This window comes from Tetrao urogallus (assembly GCF_951394365.1).
Source record: "Tetrao urogallus genome assembly, chromosome: 2".
NCBI lineage: Eukaryota > Metazoa > Chordata > Aves > Galliformes > Phasianidae > Tetrao > Tetrao urogallus.
Genome location: NC_136814.1, coordinates 104,024,605 through 104,043,526, shown reverse-complemented (window position 1 = coordinate 104,043,526; position 18,922 = coordinate 104,024,605). Strand labels below are relative to the sequence as shown.

The following is an 18,922-nucleotide window of genomic DNA, read 5'->3' as shown; positions in this document are numbered from 1 at the left end:
AGGTTGTCCAAATCACTGGACTCAGTGGAGAACTAGGATGACAGGTGCCATAAACGGAATGGCTTAGGTTGGAGAGGAGCTTTAAGATCATCCACTTTCAACTGCTGCTGTGGGCTGGTTGCCCCCTACCAGCACAGGCTGCCCAGAGCTCCATCTGTGGCTTTGGGCACCACCACAGACTGGGGATCCACAGTTCTCTGGTCAGCAGTGCCATGTGAATAAAGATTTCCTCCTAATGCCTAACTTAATTTTCCCCTCTTAGTTCAAAACCATTCCCCCTTGACCTATCAATGACCTATCAGCTATTTACACCCGTGGTTGGGAGCACAAAACGCTGTGGTCCCACCATACCCCACTGTCCACATCCCAGGAATAACCCAGCTGTGGAGAGCAGCCCATGTGCCTGCGTTCCTCATCAGCCATCCCAAAGCTCTCCCACTCCATGTGTCCCATTTCTGAGCACAGGGCTGTTGCCTGCCGCGTTGCTTAAAAATGAGTGCAAATGCGGGGCTCTGTTGTTTTGACTGCATCGCTCTATATTTACATTGCTTTTATTTTATTAGCATTCTTGGTTCTCTCTTTTTTTGTGTGTGACAGCAGAAGTATGTACTTCAAATGAATCACAACTGGGAGAGCTCTCCGGTGGCTTCCAGCTTTCTGCTGGGTTTGATCTCGTGTCCTGCCATCAGCCTGTGTGATGTTGAAAGCACGCAGGATCCCTCCGCTCCCCAGCTCTGTCGGAGTGCAAAACGTGAGAACTCCTCGGATCAGCTTCAAGGAGCTCTGCCTTGTTTTTAAGCTGAATAACTTGGGTTTATTTCAGGAACAAGGAGGCCTCATCTGTAGCAGCCTCCCTTTCCATGGGCTGTGGAGAGCTGCGCTGGGGTAGGGTCAGCAGAGCAAGCAGTGATTTATCAGCAGCGCTCATAAGTGAGAGCTGAGGCGTGCAAGCTTGATCCAGGAAAATGTTTTACTCGTCAAACCATAAAGAAAAAAAAAAGCAACAACTCATTCCATCTCTGCGCTCCATGGCCACGTGGTTACCTTATCCCCAGGCGTGATCAAGTGGCTCCAACTGGAGTATAGTCTCATTAAGGTTGGAAAAGGAGCCTTTGTCTGTAAAAGCACCCTGTGTAGCTGGGATTGGAGGCATGCTCAGCCTGGGCTCTTTTTTGGGGCAGGATTTGCCACGTGAAACCATGTGGGATTCCATCTCTACTATCAGACCAGTCCTTCATCTCCTTCCCACTTCCCTGTAGGGTTGCACACATGCAAGAGGAGTTGGGCACTTCTTTGTCTTGCAAGGGACCCAAGGGCAGCCTTGCTCCATTGCTCAGGGTTGAGAGCAGCACTGGCATCCCTCTTTTCTGCTACCCCACTGGGAATAACTCATTCCCAGCATCAGAGCCTAAGAGGGACCCAAACAAAATCCCTCACCTGAGAAAGACCCAGGACCAAAGTGCAGTCCCATAGTTCCCAACAAACTCGAGGTAATTGCCTGGTGGAACCAGAGGCTGTGGGAGCCCAGAGGGGGAATGGTGAAATTCATTCTGCAAAGGTCCACCCGTGGCTAATAAAAAAAGCATTTCAGATGCAGTTTGCACTTTGGGATGGCCATAAATTCCTGTGTTGGAAGTGTCCAGACAGGGGCTGTCTGCTTTGCTCCATCCCATTTTGGGGCTGTCATTGTTCTCCAAAAATTGAGACAGGATCCTGAGCCAGAAACGTTCGATCCAACCCAGTGCTGCTGTCAGAGAGCTTTTCCTTTCCTGCTGCCACTTTGTCTCCATCATTAGGCTTCAGAATTAACAGCTTTCCTCCGTTTGCTGCTTCCCCAATGCAGCTGCTCGCCCGCTGATGCTGCTTCAATCCAAGCACTTGTCCCAGAATCTCCTCTTTGGGAAGAACTCCAATCTGAGCACATGGGAAGGGGACCCCACACTTCTTTGTCTGCCCCCAAGAGCCCCGTGGGCTGCAGGATGAGTCCTGCTGCTCACCGCAGCTCTGGGACAAGCAAAGCAAGGCAAAACAGCAACGAGAAAACAACCCTGCTCCTCCGGCTGTGCCCGGGATCAGACCTCCGTGTTCCTGATGGGTGAATAACTTACAGCAAGACGATGTATTTATAGCAACGAGCTCATGAGTTTTTAATTAAAATTCCATTTTCTTTTGCTCCAGATGGCACGAACAACCGTTTTGGTGTTTTCATTGGGTTTTTAAGGGATCACGCGGCTCCTGCTGGGCAGGGTTTGTTCTGGGGCACAGGAGGGCACTGGGGAGGGTTCTTGCACCCCACACCACATGTTGGCTGCCCTGGTGGGTTTGTTGGAGAGGGAAGGAGGTTGCCCACCCCCTACACCCATGTCTCATCCTCAAGGACTGCAGCCACCCTGCTGCTGCAGAGGCAGAGCAACTCACAGGTCAGGAACAGCTCAGTGTCAGCAGCCATCACATCAGGGAGCCGAGCCATCCGCCAGCACTGAGCAGAGCTGGCAGGGCAGGACAATGTGTTCGAGAGCAGAAAGGGCGAACAGGGATGTGGGATGTGCCAGAGCCTGTCCACACCATCGTGACCCCATTCCCACCATCCCATCCCCATCATTCCATCCTCACCATCCCATCCCGCCCACTCAGTCCCTGTTGTCCTATCCTCACTATCCTATCCCCCCATAGTTCTATCCCCACCATCCCTTTCTGAGGAATCCCAGCTCAGCAGGGCACAGGGTGCCGCTTTCTCATTTCATTTCATTTCAGAATCAATTCATTTCAGACATTCACACTTCTATTTCCTAACCTTTGGCTCACCCAGGGGAACCAGGGGACTGAGGACACCCAATTTTCCTGCCCATTCCCACCACACCTGGTGAGTCCAGAGAGCCTGGGGTGACACACAGATCTCGAGCTGGAGCCCCAACCCCAGCCCAAAGTGGGATGTGAAGCACTGAGAGGATTTTGGGCCAGTTCCACTGTGCTGCTGTTTTCCACATGAACGGCTCGATGAGACAGAGATGTGTTGTGGGAAACTTCCAACTCAGTGACCCTGTGCAGAAATCCAAGTTCTGCATTTCGTTAGCAAAATGTTTTGCAGCAGAGGGTGCAGTGCAGATGCATAACCCTGGGACACTTATGCAGAACTCATCAGCAAGAAAGGGCTAAAATACTGCAGAAAAAAAAGTCTCCAAAGAAAAAGGGCTGGGCAGTCCTTCACCTGCCTTGGGGAAAGAAGCAGAGTACTCTGTTTAAGGTGTAGGAGCCTTCAAATTTCGAGCCCAAGGTCCTGTGCAGGGCATGCCAGGCTACCTCAGCATACAAAGCATCCAAGAAAGAATCAGACTGAGTCAGACCCTCATGGTGCACAGGGGGTGGTTGGAGCATGCTGCACTCAGTAAGTGGCACTGGTCCATCTGAGTGCTGCTGATCAGAGATGTACGAGGGATGAGGTCTGATGTACCAGAGGACTCTTGGCTACTACCCTGTGCTGTTTACTGCCTGGAGAAACCACCCCGTCCCACTCCATACCATCTCACTATATACCAGTACTTCTCATCCCAACACATCCTAATACATTACGTACCATCGCAACCCATTCCACCCCATCCCATTCTGTTCAACCAATCCCATCCTACCTTATCCCATCCAACTCATCTCATCCTACCCAATCCCATTCTAACAAAACGGTTGGATTGGATGATCTTTTAGGTCTTTTCCAACCTTGGTGATTCTATGATTCTATGAAAAGTCACCCCATCCCATCCCATCCCATCCCATCCCATCCCATCCCATCCCATCCCATCCCATCCCATCCCATCCAGCAGTTCCCATTCTATCCAATCTATATCGTTCCATCCAATGTGCCCCATCCCATTCAATCCATCCCATGCCATTGCATCCACCCAATCCCACTCCATCTTATTCCATCCAACCAACCCCCTCCCCCCCCCCCGACCAAAAGCTAGTTGCTCTCCCAACCTCTGCTTTGCAGAGGAACACAGCTCCTTGCCCTTTTATTTGCTATCCAGCTACAGGAAGGTCAGGGAGTTGCTGCCCAAGGGGGACAGGTGACAGCCCCAGACCTATCGCTCCGCTCCATCTGCACATCCTCACTCCTGAGGAAGATCCATGGGACCCAAACACTCTCCTTAGGAACCATCCCCATTCAAGCAGTGGCACAAAGCCCATCTCTGCCCCAGGGATGGCCCCAGCAGCCCCCTCCCCACCAGCTGCAGTCTGGCTGTCGGGGTGGAAACGCATTAATGCCGGCACAGATCCCACAAAGACAAAATAAAAAGCCTTTGGGGAGTGACTCGGCAGCGCAGCCGGAAGAGAGACAGCACAGTTTTCTTTTCAGGAGGTCTTCTTGGCTTCTCTCTTTTTTAAAAATTTTATTTTATTTTTGGCAGCCGTGATGGCAGCAGGGAGGGAGTAAATGGCCTTGCCTGAGCCCGGATGCATTTGTGGCTTTCAAGAGGCAGAAGTGTCCGGAGTTTGAGAGGCTCTGTGCTTCAGAGGGCATGAGTCACGGCCATGCAGTGGGGCTGGATGGGGAGGAAGGGAGGGAGAGAGAAGGGCTGAGATCCCGTGTGGGGATTTGGGAGAAGGGTTCAGGAATGGAGGAGCAGGGTGATGGAATGTCGGAGAAGTATGCTGAGGTGAAGGATGCTGGGATGTAGGTGCAGAGTTCTGGGGTGCAGGAGCAGAAATGTGGGAGAAGAGTGCTGGGATGCAGGAGCAGGGAAGCAGGAGCAGAGTTAGGGATGCAAGAACAAGGTGATGGAGTGCAGGAGGAGGGATAGAGGAGCAGGGTTCAGGGATGGAGGGGCAGAGATGCAAGATGCTGGGATGGACAAGCAAGACGGTGGGATGCAAGAGCAGAATTAGGGGGTGGAGGAGCAGGGATGCAGGAGCAGTTTTGGGATGGAGGGGCAGAGTTCAGGGGTGGAAGAGAAGGATGCAGAGATGCATGAGTACAGTATCAGGGCAGGTGGCCATATCCCAGCACCACTTTGCAGAGAAATGTTGTCCAACACATAAAGCCCTTCCCCAGGGGCACTGTAGCACAGCAAATGAGATGCCCCTCTCCCTGTACAGTGAGAGCCAGGAGGCAAAAAGGGATGGGGCCATTACACGAGCCTTCATCACTTTGATGCCAGAAGTGAAGATGTGCTCACACCCTGCTTGTCTCTGCTTGGCCTGCCTCTGCTTCCCTTCCTTGGTCCCTTCATCCTCTTCTTCTTGTGGCTCCCATCCTGGGTATGGGACCAATGATGCACCCTGACCTCTAGGGTTTGGGAAATGGGGCTCATCCCCTCTCAGCTCCTTGCTGCTGCTTTCCTGCATGCAAAGCAAGAGATCCTGGAGCTGCAGCTTCCAGCAGCTGGGAGCAATAAGCCAGGCTGTTGCTGGGGCTCAGCAGGGAGCAGCAGAGAAGCACAGAGCTGCTGGGTGCTCCCCAAGAGGAGGGGCTGCCTCTGTCTTTTCCTGCCCGGGACTGCGTTGGTGGGTGATGCAGCAGCTGAAGGCAACAGCTTGTGTTGTGCTCTGTTTGCTCACACCTCACAGCTCCTCGTTGGCAAAGAGCAAATCTCATGCTGAGGAAGCAGCACCACAACAGCATCTGAGCACCCCCGAAGTCATTTTGACTTTTCTCAATGGGATATCACTCTGCCTTTTGCACGACCCATCACTTAAGCACCAGTGCACAGTGCATGTCCTAGCACTGTCTATGTCAGCATGATGTCTTGGTGCACAGTGTGTTGCTGCATGGTGCTGAGCTTGTGTTGGTACACAGAGCAGGGTGTGGGCTGCTATGTGGCACAGTCGGACAGTGGTGCTGCAGGTGCACAGTGTGCTGGTGCACAGTGCCAGTCCTGGTGTACTGTGCATGGTTCTAGTCCTGAGTATTGATCTATGGTGCATGATATCAGAGAATCATAGAATGGCCTGAGTTGAAAAGGAGCACAATGCTCATCCAGTTCCAACCCCCTGCTGTGTGCAGGGTCACCAACCAGCAGACCAGGCTGCCCAGAGCCACATCCAGCCTGACCTTGAATGCCTGCAGGGATGGGGCATCCACAGCCTCCTTGGGCAACCTGTGCCAGTGCCTCACCACCCTCTGGGTGAAAATATCTTGCTGCCAGTCCTGGTGCACGGCACTCAGTGCTGGTGCCAGTCCCAGAGCATGGAAATAGTGAATATTGCATGGTGCCAGGTCCATTGCATGATGCACTGTGCACGATGCTCAGTAGCAGTACCATTTGTGCTACCAGTTTGGTTGCATGGTTCCAGTCTCTATCCCAGTGAACGGTGCACAATGCTCAGAACCAGTCCAGTTGCCAGTCCCACTGTCAGTCTGAATGCCATCCCAGTGCACGGTGCACAATGCACGGCACTGGTCCTGGTCTTGGTGTCAGTCTTGGTGCACGGTGCGTGGCACACAGTGCACAACGATTCCCACTGTCAGTCTGGATGCCAGGCCCAGTGCACGACGCACAGTGCACAGTGCCAACCCCAGGGCTGGTCCCACTCGTGGTACCCGTGCAAGATCCCACTCTTGATCCCATCGTTCTGTGTATTTTGCACAGCGCACGGTGCCAGTTCCACGCTCACCGTGGCACGCCACGTGTCCCAGAGGCAATCTGGATGCCGGTCCCAATGCACCGTGCAAAACGCATAGTGCCAGTCCCGGTCCAAAGCGCGTGGCGCGGTGCGCACGATGCACAACGCAAGGCACGGATCCCGTTCCCAGTCCTGGTGCGGGTCCCGGTCCGGGTCCCGGTGCCGGTGCCGGTGCCGGTGCCGGCTCGGGGCGGTGGTGCTGAAGGACAGCTCCGCCCCCGCCCGCCCCCGCCGCCGCCGCCGCCGCCCTCCGCTCTCCTCTACCGCCGCCGCCGCCGCCGCCGCCGCCGCCGCCGCCCGGAGCCGGGCCCTCCGCGGAGCCCCGGCCGCCGCCATGCCCCAGACGGCCCCTCCGCCGCCTCCTTCCTCCGCCGCCGCACCATGAAGCGGCAGAACGTGCGGACGTTGGCGCTCATCATGTGCACCTTCACCTACCTGCTGGTGGGAGCCGCCGTCTTCGACGCGCTCGAATCCGAAGAGGAAACGGCGGAGCGGCGGCGGCTGGAGGCGAAGAGCCAGGAGCTGAAGAACAAATACAACCTGAGCGCCGAGAGCTACCGCGAGCTAGAGTGGGTCGTCCTCAAGCTGAAGCCGCACAAGGCCGGCGTCCAGTGGAAATTCGCCGGCTCTTTCTACTTCGCCATCACCGTCATCACGACCATAGGTACCGGGCAACCCCTCGACCTCAGCCCCAACACCCTGCCGAAAAAGCTCGGGGCTTCCCGTGTGAATAGTCCTTGCTTTGCCCATCCCTGCGGTGTCGGGGCGAACGATTCTGCCCAGCTGTTGCCGACGTTGGGACCCCTCCACCCATCCCCACGGTGTCAGGGCAAACCTCTCCCCTTGACCCCTCGGGATCCCCTTCCCCATAACGCCCATCCCTGCAGCGTCAAGGCTCACCCACCCAAAACTCCACCATCGGGAACCCCCCCTCTCCCGGCCCCCTCCGCCCATCCCCGTAGCATCGGGGCGGCCCCCTCCACTCTCTCCACCGGCTCGTCCCAAATGTGTCCATCCTGGTAGCGTCAGGGCTGTGCCTCCCTGGGATCCAACCTCTGCCCATCCCCGTGGTCTCTGGTCTCCCAGCCTCGGGGATTCTTCACCCCCTCTCCCACCCTACAGCACCACGGTGTCTGGGGAAAGGGGGAGGGGGAGGGGGGCTGAGCTTTTCCTTTGGGCAGGACCCCCTTTCTTCAGGAGTCGGTGTGGGTAGGGAGGGGACATGAGGGTCCCATTGTGGGGACAGATTGGGGGGGACTGTGTGAGGGGACTCATCCCTACACACCGTGTCCCATCTCCAGCCCTGCAGCTGAGAGCTGGGGGACACGGGGTGCTTCCCCTCCAGGGGCAGTATTCTCTCAGCTCACTCCTTCCCTGGAGGAGAAGTAGGATAAGGGGGAAGGTTTTCTGGGGAGAAGATTCCTTTGCAGATCCTTCCCATTCAAAAGCACAGTGGGACCCTCAGTCAGGGTGTCCTGACCCTGCTGGGAGGGAGGGGGGAGTGTTGGGTAGTGCACAGTGCCCCAGTGCTCAAGGCAATGTCCCTGCCCTATCCTGATCCAATCTGAGCCATCTCATGCTACCAGAAACCAAAAGTCCCCAGGGAAAGCCAGCTCTGTCCCCAGGGTGAGGAGAGGGGATGCAGGAGTCAGAGAGATATCGGAGTCACCCCAGGTTGCCACTGTATTCATTCCGTGCTGTGGTGCACTCACCTGGTTACGCTTTCACCCCAAATATCTTTGGGGCACTTTCAACCAATGTTCCCTGTCCAGGATCCCCACTGTGTCCCCACCACCACTGTGCCTGCATAGGGACACCCACAGCTTGGTGGCTGTGTCCTCCCTCCACAGCAAGGAGCAAACACCACTGAGTTTGGCTCCGTGCAAGGATGCATGACCCCAAATCTTCTGATCTGTTGTCCTCTGGTCCCCAAAATGCCTCATATTCCCCAATCCCTCGCTGGCCGCCTGTGACTTGTGGGTCACAGGCAGGTTCTGGTGGGGGGAACCAGAGCTGTATGGCTGAGATGTGGGTTTTGGGGCTGGGGCTGAGCTCTATCAGCTGGCAGAGCAGCTGGGACAGGCTTGGGAAGCAGAGACAAGCAGCTTATCTTTGACGTGAGAGAGAGGGGGGCAGGAGGAGGGGGTGCCGGGGAGCAGGAGGAACATCCCCAGCCTCAACACACACAAAGGATGCTGCAGTGCTGTGGATGTGAGACAAAGCCAACCCAGAGTGCACAGTCCCATTTTGCTCCTCTTCTGTGCCCCCCAGGGCCATCAGGTCCCCTGCAGTCTCCTCTGGGTGCCCACAGATGGAGCAGAGAGATGCAGGTGTCACACCCCAGATGGGAGGGGGTGCTGCTGGTGACACCCAACCCCAAAGCCACCCATTTGGAGCGCAAAGGAAATGCAGAGGGGATTTCCCTGGAGTGTGTGTAATTCAGCCCCGCTCTGCAATGTCCACGGCCGTGTGCTGGGGAAGCTGCACGGACACGGATGTGTAACTCAATCCCGTTGTTATCAATCTGTCAGTGTCTATTTCTATGAAATGGGATTTTCCAGCAAGGAAAAAAAAAAAAGAAAAAAGAAAAGCAAAGAAAGCCTTCTTTCAGGAACTCAAAGGTCTCTCTGCTTGCACTAAGAAGTGCCATGCATGATCTGCTCGGAGCAGGTGACGAGGGGACATCTCTGCTCACTGCCCACTGGCTTTGCTCTACCAGGGACACAGTGCCCGTTTCCCAGGGCTGTGGCTGTCCCCTGTCACATCCCATTGCTGTCTCCCTTAGGATGATGGCCTTGGGGACAGACTGCAGGGGCCACTCGGGGGGCACTGTGTGGGTCTCTGGGTTGGCACAGGGTGACTTTGCTGGGAGCATCGCAGCTGGCTTGGGGCGTTGTGTGGGATGGATCCTGCAGCATTGGGGACAGATCCTGCAGCACTGGGGACAGATCTTTTGTTGTGACCTTACGCATGAGCTCCGGGTCCATCTGGGGTAGGGGTGCCCTGAGCTAGATACCATGGCAGATCTGTGTGGTGACAGTAGGGTCAGTGGGGCAGGATGTGTCAATCAGGGTGGTGACACACATAGGGACAGCACCGGTGGCAGCTGGATACATGCAGGGGGATGAGGCTTATGGCTGCAGACTGGGATCTGTTATATTTAGATGTGCCCCCTCCTCTTCCACAAAGCCAGGGGCAAGGGGAGCTGCAGGACATGTCCCTGACACCTCCATCCCTGTCCCTGCAGCAAGGATGGGTCAGCTGTGCCACATGGCGCAGTGGTGCGGATGAGGACCTGCAGGCTGTCCCCCTCCATGCACCTCAGCTCATGAAACCCAAACCCTGCGTTGGGTGCTCCCAGATGTGCCATGGCGCTGTGAGGCTGGGGACAGTGTTATCCCTGCAGGGATGGAGCCAGCCTGTGTCCCTCACGTGTGCTCAGCCATTTGGTCTGCAGCAAGTGGCGAATGCCAACCTCACTGCCGCCATCTGCCACCTCCCTCCTGGGACGAGGTTGTGGCAGCAGCAGGTGACACCATGGGGTGTTTGTGGAGCACCGCGACTCTCCTCTGTGGCTGTCACCACGTCCCCTCCATCCCTCCTGGGTGCCCCCCAAGCCCTCAAGCCACATCCCGTGCATCCTCCTTCCCCCCCCCCCCCCCCCAAAAGGCCCCCGCTGCCCTGCAGCACCTCCTCCTGCTGCGCTGGCAGGTCCAGCCCTGACTCAGAGCCAGGATGAACAACGCGCTCCCCGCCGGCTGCCCTGCTGCTATTTTCATCTCTGATTCAGTCCCGCTCCTGAGGCTCTAAGGAAGGGACATGGCAGGGAGGGGGCAGCTGGAGGGGACGGCCACGAGCAAGAGGAGGAAAGGGGCTGTGATCTGGTGGCTTTAAGGGACACACTGTGCTCATAGTGATACATACATGTCCAGGATGAGGGCAGGTTTCATGGAAAGGGATGGGGATGGGGGAAGGTTTTGTGGAAAGGGATGGGGACAGAGGAAAGCTGGGGATGGATCACAGCTCCCTCTGAGCCCTCAGGACATTTCTGTTCTGCACTCTCTGTGCCCGCTGACAACGATCACAGTGGAAATGAGTGTTGGCAGCTCCGGGATCTCCTTTAGTAGGCTTCAGAGTGAACACACTGGAGGGAATGACTGTATCACAATGTTTCAGGGCTGGGATTAAATTCTTCTCACCCCAGATACCTGCAAGAGGGGGTACCCGATGCACAACTCTATGCCAATTGCAGGCAAAGGGCCAACCCTTGCTCCCGCTGCCGTGGTTCTCTGTGGTTGCTGTTTGTTGTGTTTACTCTGAAGCCTAATGATGGCACAGTCATTATGCACACTCCAAGCCCGGCCCAGAGACCCTCTGAGCTCTGTTTGCTGCTGCCCCCACCTCCCATCCTGCCGAGGCTATAAATGTTCTGCTCGTCTCTGTCCCAGAGAGATAAGAGCAATTAATGCCCGCTCCTTCCCGGCTGATGCCTCATTAAACCCTCCGGCAAATGACTGACTCAGACAAGCACAAACAACCCGTGCTGGGGCAGCAAGGCTGCGGGGTGGGGGCCAGTGCCCCACACCCACCCCCATTTCTGTCTGTCCTGTTGGCTTTTCCTATCACCAAACCCTGGCACTCAGCTGGGACTGGGTCCAGTGCTGTGAAGCCAGACCCATGGAGGAGCTGCAGGAGAGCCCGCTCTGACCCAGCACGTGATTTACAACCTGGCTGTGATATTTATCACCCAGCTCTCAGGCTGAAGTGACTGCAGTACGCAGGATTTATAGCAGGCATCGCTACCTTGAATAAATCCCAGCCGGACAGGCAGGGGGGTTAATGGAACAAGTGAGACACACGGCTGTGTTGGGGCTGGAGCTCACTAGTCTGCCTTTGGGGACAGCTGCCGTGGGGCAGAGAGGCTGTGCTGGTGCTGCAAGCAGTGCTGAGTGCAGGGGCACCTTGCTGGGTGCTGGTGCACAGCATTGCACTGGTGCTGGGTGCTGGTGTTCAGCATAGGCTGCTGGTGCGTGGCATCGCTCATGGTGCATGGAATTGCACGCAGTGCTGGGGTAAGGGTGCTAGGGGCTGGTGCATGGTATTGCACACGGTTCTGGATGATGATCATGATGCCAGGGCACAGTACTGGGTGTTAGAGTGTGACACTGCACATGCTGCTGGGCACAGTGCTGAATGCTGGTGCATGGCATTGCACATGGTGCTGGGTACTGGGGCACAGTACTGGGGGCTAGTGCAAGGTGCTGGGGGCTGGTGCATGGCATTGCACATAGTGCGTGGCGTTGCTTATGGTGCTGGGCACTGCAGCACAGGGCTGAGTGTTGGTGCACGGCATTGCACATGGTGCTGGTGTTGAGCACAAGGTGCTGGGTGCAGGGTGTCATGGTGCTGGGCACTGGTGCTCTGTACCAGGTGTTGGTGCAGGATACTGGCTGTTGATTCTTGGCACAGGATGCAGGGTGAACAGCACTGCACATGATGCTGGTGGCTGCAATTGGATGCATGGTGCATGGTGCTGGGCCATAGTGCATGGTATTTGAGGGGATAAGGACACACAGTGCAGCTCTCCACAGCAGTCACAGCCACTCCCAGGTGTGTCAGCCAAGAGGAGATGGCAGGTGGCTCCCCAGGCTGCACTCCCCTTTAATTCCACCCCCACAGAGTCTCTTTTGCCACTGTGGAAACGGGATGTGGTGTGCATGGGAATGAGCTCAGAACTCCCCCTCCCCCCAGCAGACTCTGTGCCCCACCAGCATCCGGACCCACTGTTGGGGGTCCTGACTGTGCCCCAGATAGGAGAAGGGGGGGAGGATCTGTAGGGCTGGGGAGAAAGGGAGCCAGGAAGGGGCCTGGCGGGGCCCCAAAGAGCAGCAAAATATTGCCAGTTTCGGGTCGGCGCAAACACAGCCCTTGGCTGGCGCGGGGATTTTCCATGACAGCATCAGCCCCCGCTGCCCCCGCTGTGGCGGGGCCCCACTGGCTGCTGCTGGGGCTGTCCCAGGCAGGGTAGTGGCTGTGCCCCCTCTCTTAAGCACTGCTGGGATGGATAGGGTGCAGAACTCCCTTATGGGGGCCTCTAAGTTTCTCTGGGGGCAACACCCCCCAGTGCAGCACAGGAGAGATTTGGGGAGAGGGGCGTAACAATGCTGGGGGTAACATGCAGAACTTGCTGAAGAGGATGGGGGTACCCCAGTGTCTGGTGTGAGCACAGGGGGAGCCCAAGGCATGGGACAGTATGGGGTGACCCCGCCTCTATTTCATCTGCCCCACTGGTATGAGAGCACATGAGCCCCCCACCAGGCTCAGCACCCTCTGCCCAGTAGGTTCTCCCCATGCCAAGGCAGCCCTCAGGGAACTGAGTGCTGAGTTTGCTCCACCAGGTAAGTGCATGGAGATCAAGGGAAGAGGATGGAGAGACGGGTGGTAAGAGAGGTGAGCGGGGATAGGCGAGATCTGGGGTGGTTTGGTATGGTGAGTAGAGAATGGGTGGTCGGTTGGATGGATGGATGGATGGATGGATGGATGGATGGATGGATGGATGGATGGATGGACGGATTGGTTGGTGGATGAGTAGATGGAAGGATGAGTGGATGGGTGGAAAGATGGGTGGATTGGTGAATGAGTGGATGGAAGGTTGAGTGGATAAATGGATGCATGGATGGATGGAGAAAAGATGAGCGGATGGATGGATGGATGGATGGATGGATGGACGGATCGGTTGGTGGATGAGTAGATGGAAGGTTGAGTGGATGGGTGGAAAGATGGCTGGGTTGGTGAATGAGTGGATGGAAGGTTGAGTGGATAAATGGATGCATGGATGGAGAAAAGATGAGCGGATGGATGGATGGATGGATGGATGGATGGATGGATGGATGGATGAGTAATAAATGGTTGCATGGGTGGGTGGATGGTGATATGTGGGGATATCTGCACCTTTCACCTGCCCTAATGAAGTCACAGTGAGGACTGTCCCTGCTTCAGGCTTAGCATCCAGCTGGGATGGGGCGGTGCAGGTACCAGAGCTTGCCCAGCTTTGCATTACCCAAATTCACCTCAGCTCTGAGGTGCTGCTGCCCAAATCTGGTCTCTATCCTGAAGCTGTCACTTACCAGGCCCTGCCTGAGAGGTGCCCCCAGGTGGGACATGCCCTTTTCCACAGCCCTCATCCCTGTGCTCCATGAAACCCCACTCTGGGAAGGACAGAGCATGTGACCCCATGCAGGGCTTTGTGGGGTGCAGTGTATTGGTGCAAGAATGGTGCAGGCAGCAGTGCAGGCAGCAGTGCAAGCAGCACTGTGCCCCTGCACTGGGCTCTCCCATGCCCATGTTTGCTCAGAGCAGGCAGGTGCTGCTGCCATGTGCTGTCTTTCCCAGCCGCTCTCTGCCTGCTTGTTTGCTTGCTCTGCAAGCACATTTCCTGAGCAGATCCAAAAGACACCCCACACTCTGCCCAAGCTTTTGCAAAAATCAGAGGGTATCTGGAGCATGGTGGAGCTCACATGCCACTAAAGCAAACCAAGGACACCCTGCCCTGCTGCCCCCAGCCTAGCAGGAGTGCATCAGGTATCCCCAGCCCCAGCTGACCCTAGTGGCTGCTACTGAACCTCCCTTAGCCCAAGGAGAAAACCAAGCCTGCAAGGAGCAGAGCTGTGTCCCCATGAGATCTGAATGTTGGAGATCCCTCACGTGGTCAGGGGTCTGGTGGGTTCCCCATCACTTCATTGCTCAGTAAGGGCAATGGCACTTCCCAGGCAGCACCTGCTGCAGCCAGAACTGCTCTGGGAGAGGAAGCAGAAAACCATCCCCAGACCTACCTGACGGACACAGGGATAAGTGTATGCACTCAGGAACCCACCCCATGCCCACTTCTCCCAGGAGAAACCCCATGGTGTCCTGCCTTCTCCATACCCCTCACATCTTGCCCCAGCTCAAGCTTCTCTTGTCACTTGGGACTCCCTATGCCATGCTCTGGGAATGTTGCAGAATCCTTGTACCCTGCATCCTCCTCTCCTTAATCCCTACATCCCTACCCCTGCCCTGGCTCCCTGCAATCCTATGCCCTGCCCACCTGCACCTTTCTGGACATGACCTTCAGCTCCCTCCCATGCCTCCCAGCACCCAACACCACCTCCCCCTCCCTGCCCCACCAGCCCCTCGCACCCCCAAGCCTCGCATCACCCCATTTATTTTCCACCCTCCTCCCAAGCCCCGGTGCCAACTGCTTACTAATCCCCTCCATCCATTGCTCCCAACAGCCCCCGGGATCTGCTCCAGGCTGGGGCCAAGCAAACCCTGCACCTGCTCCCTGCAGCCTCAGCCAGATCCACCCCTGCTCCTCGGCAGCCCTAAAAAGGCGAAGAGCGGTCGGCGTTCCTCTGGGACATGTCATGTTTTCTCCTAGGGGACACACGCTGTGCTCCCTGCCCACTTGCAGCACCCCAACCTGCTGGGACCTGGCTCCTTCCGGACCCGTTGAGGAAATTTGGGAGCTGCAGGAGGGATGAAGGAGAGGAGCAGAGATGCTCATTTTGCAAAGGGTGGGGAGAGCAAGGAGAAGGCTTTGGGGTCTCCAATGGGGAGCCCCAGTGAGGCAGGAGCTCAGTCAGCATCTCCTGCTCTTTTCTTTCCCATGATGGATGGGTGCAAGAGAGGCTTGGGGGGCTCAGCTCCTCAGGACCTCTCTCCCTGCCAGTTGCCTTTTCCTCAGCCATGCATGGGGGATTTAATACCTCACGACCTTCATCCTGGCCATAAACGTGATGGAGATCAGGCAGCATGTGCTGACACTGGGGGGGGGGGGGAGGGAGGAGGGAGCTGGCGGATTGATGGACACTTGGCCACACTGCCAGAGCTCATAAACTCCCTTCCCAATGGAGAAATGGGGCTAAATATAGCCCTGAGAGGCTGCACCTCGGGCAGGAGGTGCAGGAGGGAGAGTGCTCAGTGAGGCTGTCAGCATGGATGGAGGCTGGGATCCTAAAATCCCAACCTCAGCTGGATGGATGCTCAAAGAATAAGGGAGGTTTGGGCTGTTTGGAGGTGGGGGTGGAGATATCCGGGGGATCACCACACTGAGCCCTCCACAGTGCCCGTGCAGGCACAGCACTGATGCTCGGGGTTTGCCAAAGCCCTCCCTACAGCCCAGCTCTGGGGAAAGCTTGGCCCTGAGATCTGACGAGCCGTGATTTCACCTCACCCCAGCAAGGCTTAATCCTTGGCCTCGAGGAAGCTGCCAGCCAAAGGGTGGCGGAGAGAGAGGCCACCTGCCTCGGCCCAGTGAGCAGGGATTAAGCAGAGCTGGGGCAGGGTGGGATTCCCACACTGGATCAAAGCATTGGAAAAGTGTTCAGGCTGATTGGGGTTAGAGGAAAGAGCAGTGGAAATCTCCCCACCTCACTTTGCTTTTCAGGGCTCCCTGGTGGGCAGCGCTGGAAGCTTGGAGGAGCAAAGCTTTTTTGCAGGGCGAATTTGCACCAAAGCTTTGGGCTTTTCCCAAAAGCATCCTCAGACTGAGCTCAAAGCATCCCCTGCCTTTGCCCCTTGATAACTATGCTATGTCAAATGTTTTCCACACATAGGTGAACACTGTTAATCTGTTACGACAAGTGTAGTTTTGGACATACTCAATAATTGAGGAGTGCAGTGCTGTAAATATAACACTAGGTGTGATGGGCAGGGGAAAGGGAAAGGGAAAGGGAAAGGGAAAGGGAAAGGGAAAGGGAAAGGGAAAGGGAAAGGGAAAGGGAAAGGGAAAGGGAAAGGGAAAGGGAAAGGGAAAGGGAAAGGGAAAGGGAAAGGAAAGGGAAAGGGAAAGGGAAAGGGAAAGGGAAAGGGAAAAGGAAAAAGGTGAGGGAAAGGGAAAGGGAAAGGAAAGGGAAAGGGAAAGGGAAAGGGAAAGGGAAAGGGAAAGGGAAAGGGAAAGGGAAAGGGAAAGGGAAAGGGAAAGGAAAGGGAAAGGGAAAGGGAAAGGGAGGGAGATGGAAAAGGTGAGGGAAGGGGAAAACGAAGAAGGGGAAGAAGAGAAAAAAGAAGGGGGAAGAGGAAGGGAGGAGAGGGGTGGAGGTGGGAGGGAAGGGAAGGGAAGGGAAGGGAAGGGAAGGGAAGGGAAGGGAAGGGAAGGGAAGGGAAGGGAAGGGAAGGGAAGGGAAGGGAAGGGAAGGGAAGGGAAGGGAAGGAAGGGAAGGGAAGGGAAGGGAAGGAGAAGGGAAGGGAAGGGAAGGGAAGGGAAGGGAAGGGAAGGGAAGGAAGGGAAGGGAAGGGAAGGGAAGGGAAGGGAAGGAAGGGAAGGGAAGGGAAGGGAAGGGAAGGAAGGGAAGGGAAGGAAGGGAAGGGAAGGGAAGGGAAATAAAAAGACAGGGAAAAGCAAATGGTGGCTGCCTGGTGGCAAGGGCTCTTCCTGGCAGCACACAGCCCCTGGGCATGGCAGCTGGGCAGGCATCCCCACACTCCACATGCTCAGCTGCCTGGATCTGGATCCATTACAAGCAAATAATCCGCCACCACAGGGAGAGAATAAGTCCCATTTGCATGTGTTTTGCGCAGGCAGGAGATTAATTGAAGTCCAGATGCTCCCTGCAGGGCTATATGCGTGGATGCAGGGTCCCCTAGCTTCTGGATGGAATTCAGTTGAATGCAGGGACACAGAAACATGGGAAAACAAAGAGGCAGAGATGTAGGGATGCGGTAACAGAGGAGAACAATCCACTCCCTTGATTTCTTAAAAATTGCTTTTCTCCCCTTCTCCTTTGCTGCCCCGCCTGGCCATTCTGAGACTGTCCTGGGAGGTGCATTTGAGGACAGCTGTCTCCAGCCCCTTGGTGATATCATACATAGTGGCCAAATCCCCCAAACAAGGGGACCATGCAACCCCATCCCAGATGTCCCAGCTTCAGGACAGGTGGCCAAGGAAGGGGCACCAGTTGCACGGTGACAGTGCCAACCTCTCTTTGGCTTCACTCCCCAGGGTACGGCCATGCGGCCCCGAGCACGGACGGTGGGAAGGTTTTCTGCATGGTGTACGCCTTGCTGGGCATCCCGCTCACCCTCGTCATGTTCCAGAGCCTGGGCGAGAGGATCAACACCTTCGTCAGGTACCTCCTGCACCGCATCAAGAAGTGCCTGGGCATGAGGCGGGCGGAGGTCTCCATGGCCAACATGGTCACCATCGGGTTCTTCTCCTGCATCAGCACCCTGTGCATCGGGGCGGCTGCGTTCTCCTACTACGAGCACTGGAGCTTCTTCCACGCCTATTATTACTGCTTCATCACGCTCACCACCATCGGCTTCGGGGACTACGTGGCCCTGCAGAAGGACGAGGCCCTGCAGAACAATCCTCAGTACGTGGCTTTCAGCTTCGTCTACATCCTGACGGGGCTGACGGTCATCGGGGCTTTCCTCAACCTGGTGGTGTTGCGTTTCATGACCATGAACGCCGAGGATGAGAAGCGGGACGCTGAGCACCGGGCGCTGCTCACCCGCAATGGGCAGGCGAGCAGCGTGCACACCACGGACACGGCTTCGTCCGCACCCACGGCAGTGGCAGCAGGGGGTGGTGGAGGTGGCCTCCGTAATGTCTACGCGGAGGTGCTGCACTTCCAGTCCGTGTGCTCGTGCCTGTGGTACAAGAGCAGGGAGAAGCTGCAATATTCCATCCCCATGATCATCCCCAGGGACCTGTCCACCTCGGACACCTGTGTGGAGCAGAGCCACTCCTCGCCAGGACGCTGTCCTGAGACCCCTTCCAACCGATGCTTCTGCAACGCCCGCCGGTCGGCCATCAGCTCCGTCTCCACCGGCCTCCACAGTCTCTCGGCTTTCCAGGGCCTCATGAAGCGCCGCAGCTCTGTGTAGATCTCGCTCCGTCACCCCCCATGTGTGCCCCAAGCTTCATGAAGCTCCGTGTAGACCTCACTCCATCATCCCCAGTGTGCCCCAGTTTTCACAAAGCTCCGTGTAGTCCTCTGCCCATCACCTCTCACCGTCCTCAGGCTCACAAAGCTTCACGCAGACCCCCATTCCACCACCTCCAAATGTCCCAGTCTTCATGAATCTCCATGCAGACCTCACTCCACCGCTCCCATGCACTCCAGGCCTCATGAAGCTCCACGTATCGTAGAATCACAGAATCATTCAGGTTGGAAAAGGCCTCCAAGATCACCAAGTTCAACTGCCACCCATCCCCGCCATGCTCACTAACCGTATCTCTGAGCACCACATCTCCACATTTCTTGGGCACCTCCAGGGATGGTGATCCCACCATCTCCCCATACAGCCCGTGCCAGTGCCTGAC

The 18,922-nt window shown here is 56.3% G+C and overlaps 1 protein-coding gene across 1 annotated transcript; it reads left to right on the top strand.

The window, feature by feature from the left end:
* Window positions 1-6,996: 6,996 nt before the first annotated feature.
* KCNK3 (potassium two pore domain channel subfamily K member 3) lies at window positions 6,997-18,483 on the top strand (the record flags this gene model as incomplete). Its single annotated transcript, XM_079550703.1, has 2 exons — window positions 6,997-7,279; window positions 17,597-18,483. 2 exons carry the CDS (start codon window positions 6,997-6,999, stop codon window positions 18,481-18,483), a joined length of 1,170 nt encoding a protein of 389 aa, XP_079406829.1.
* Between the last annotated feature and the right edge of the window lie 439 nt (window positions 18,484-18,922).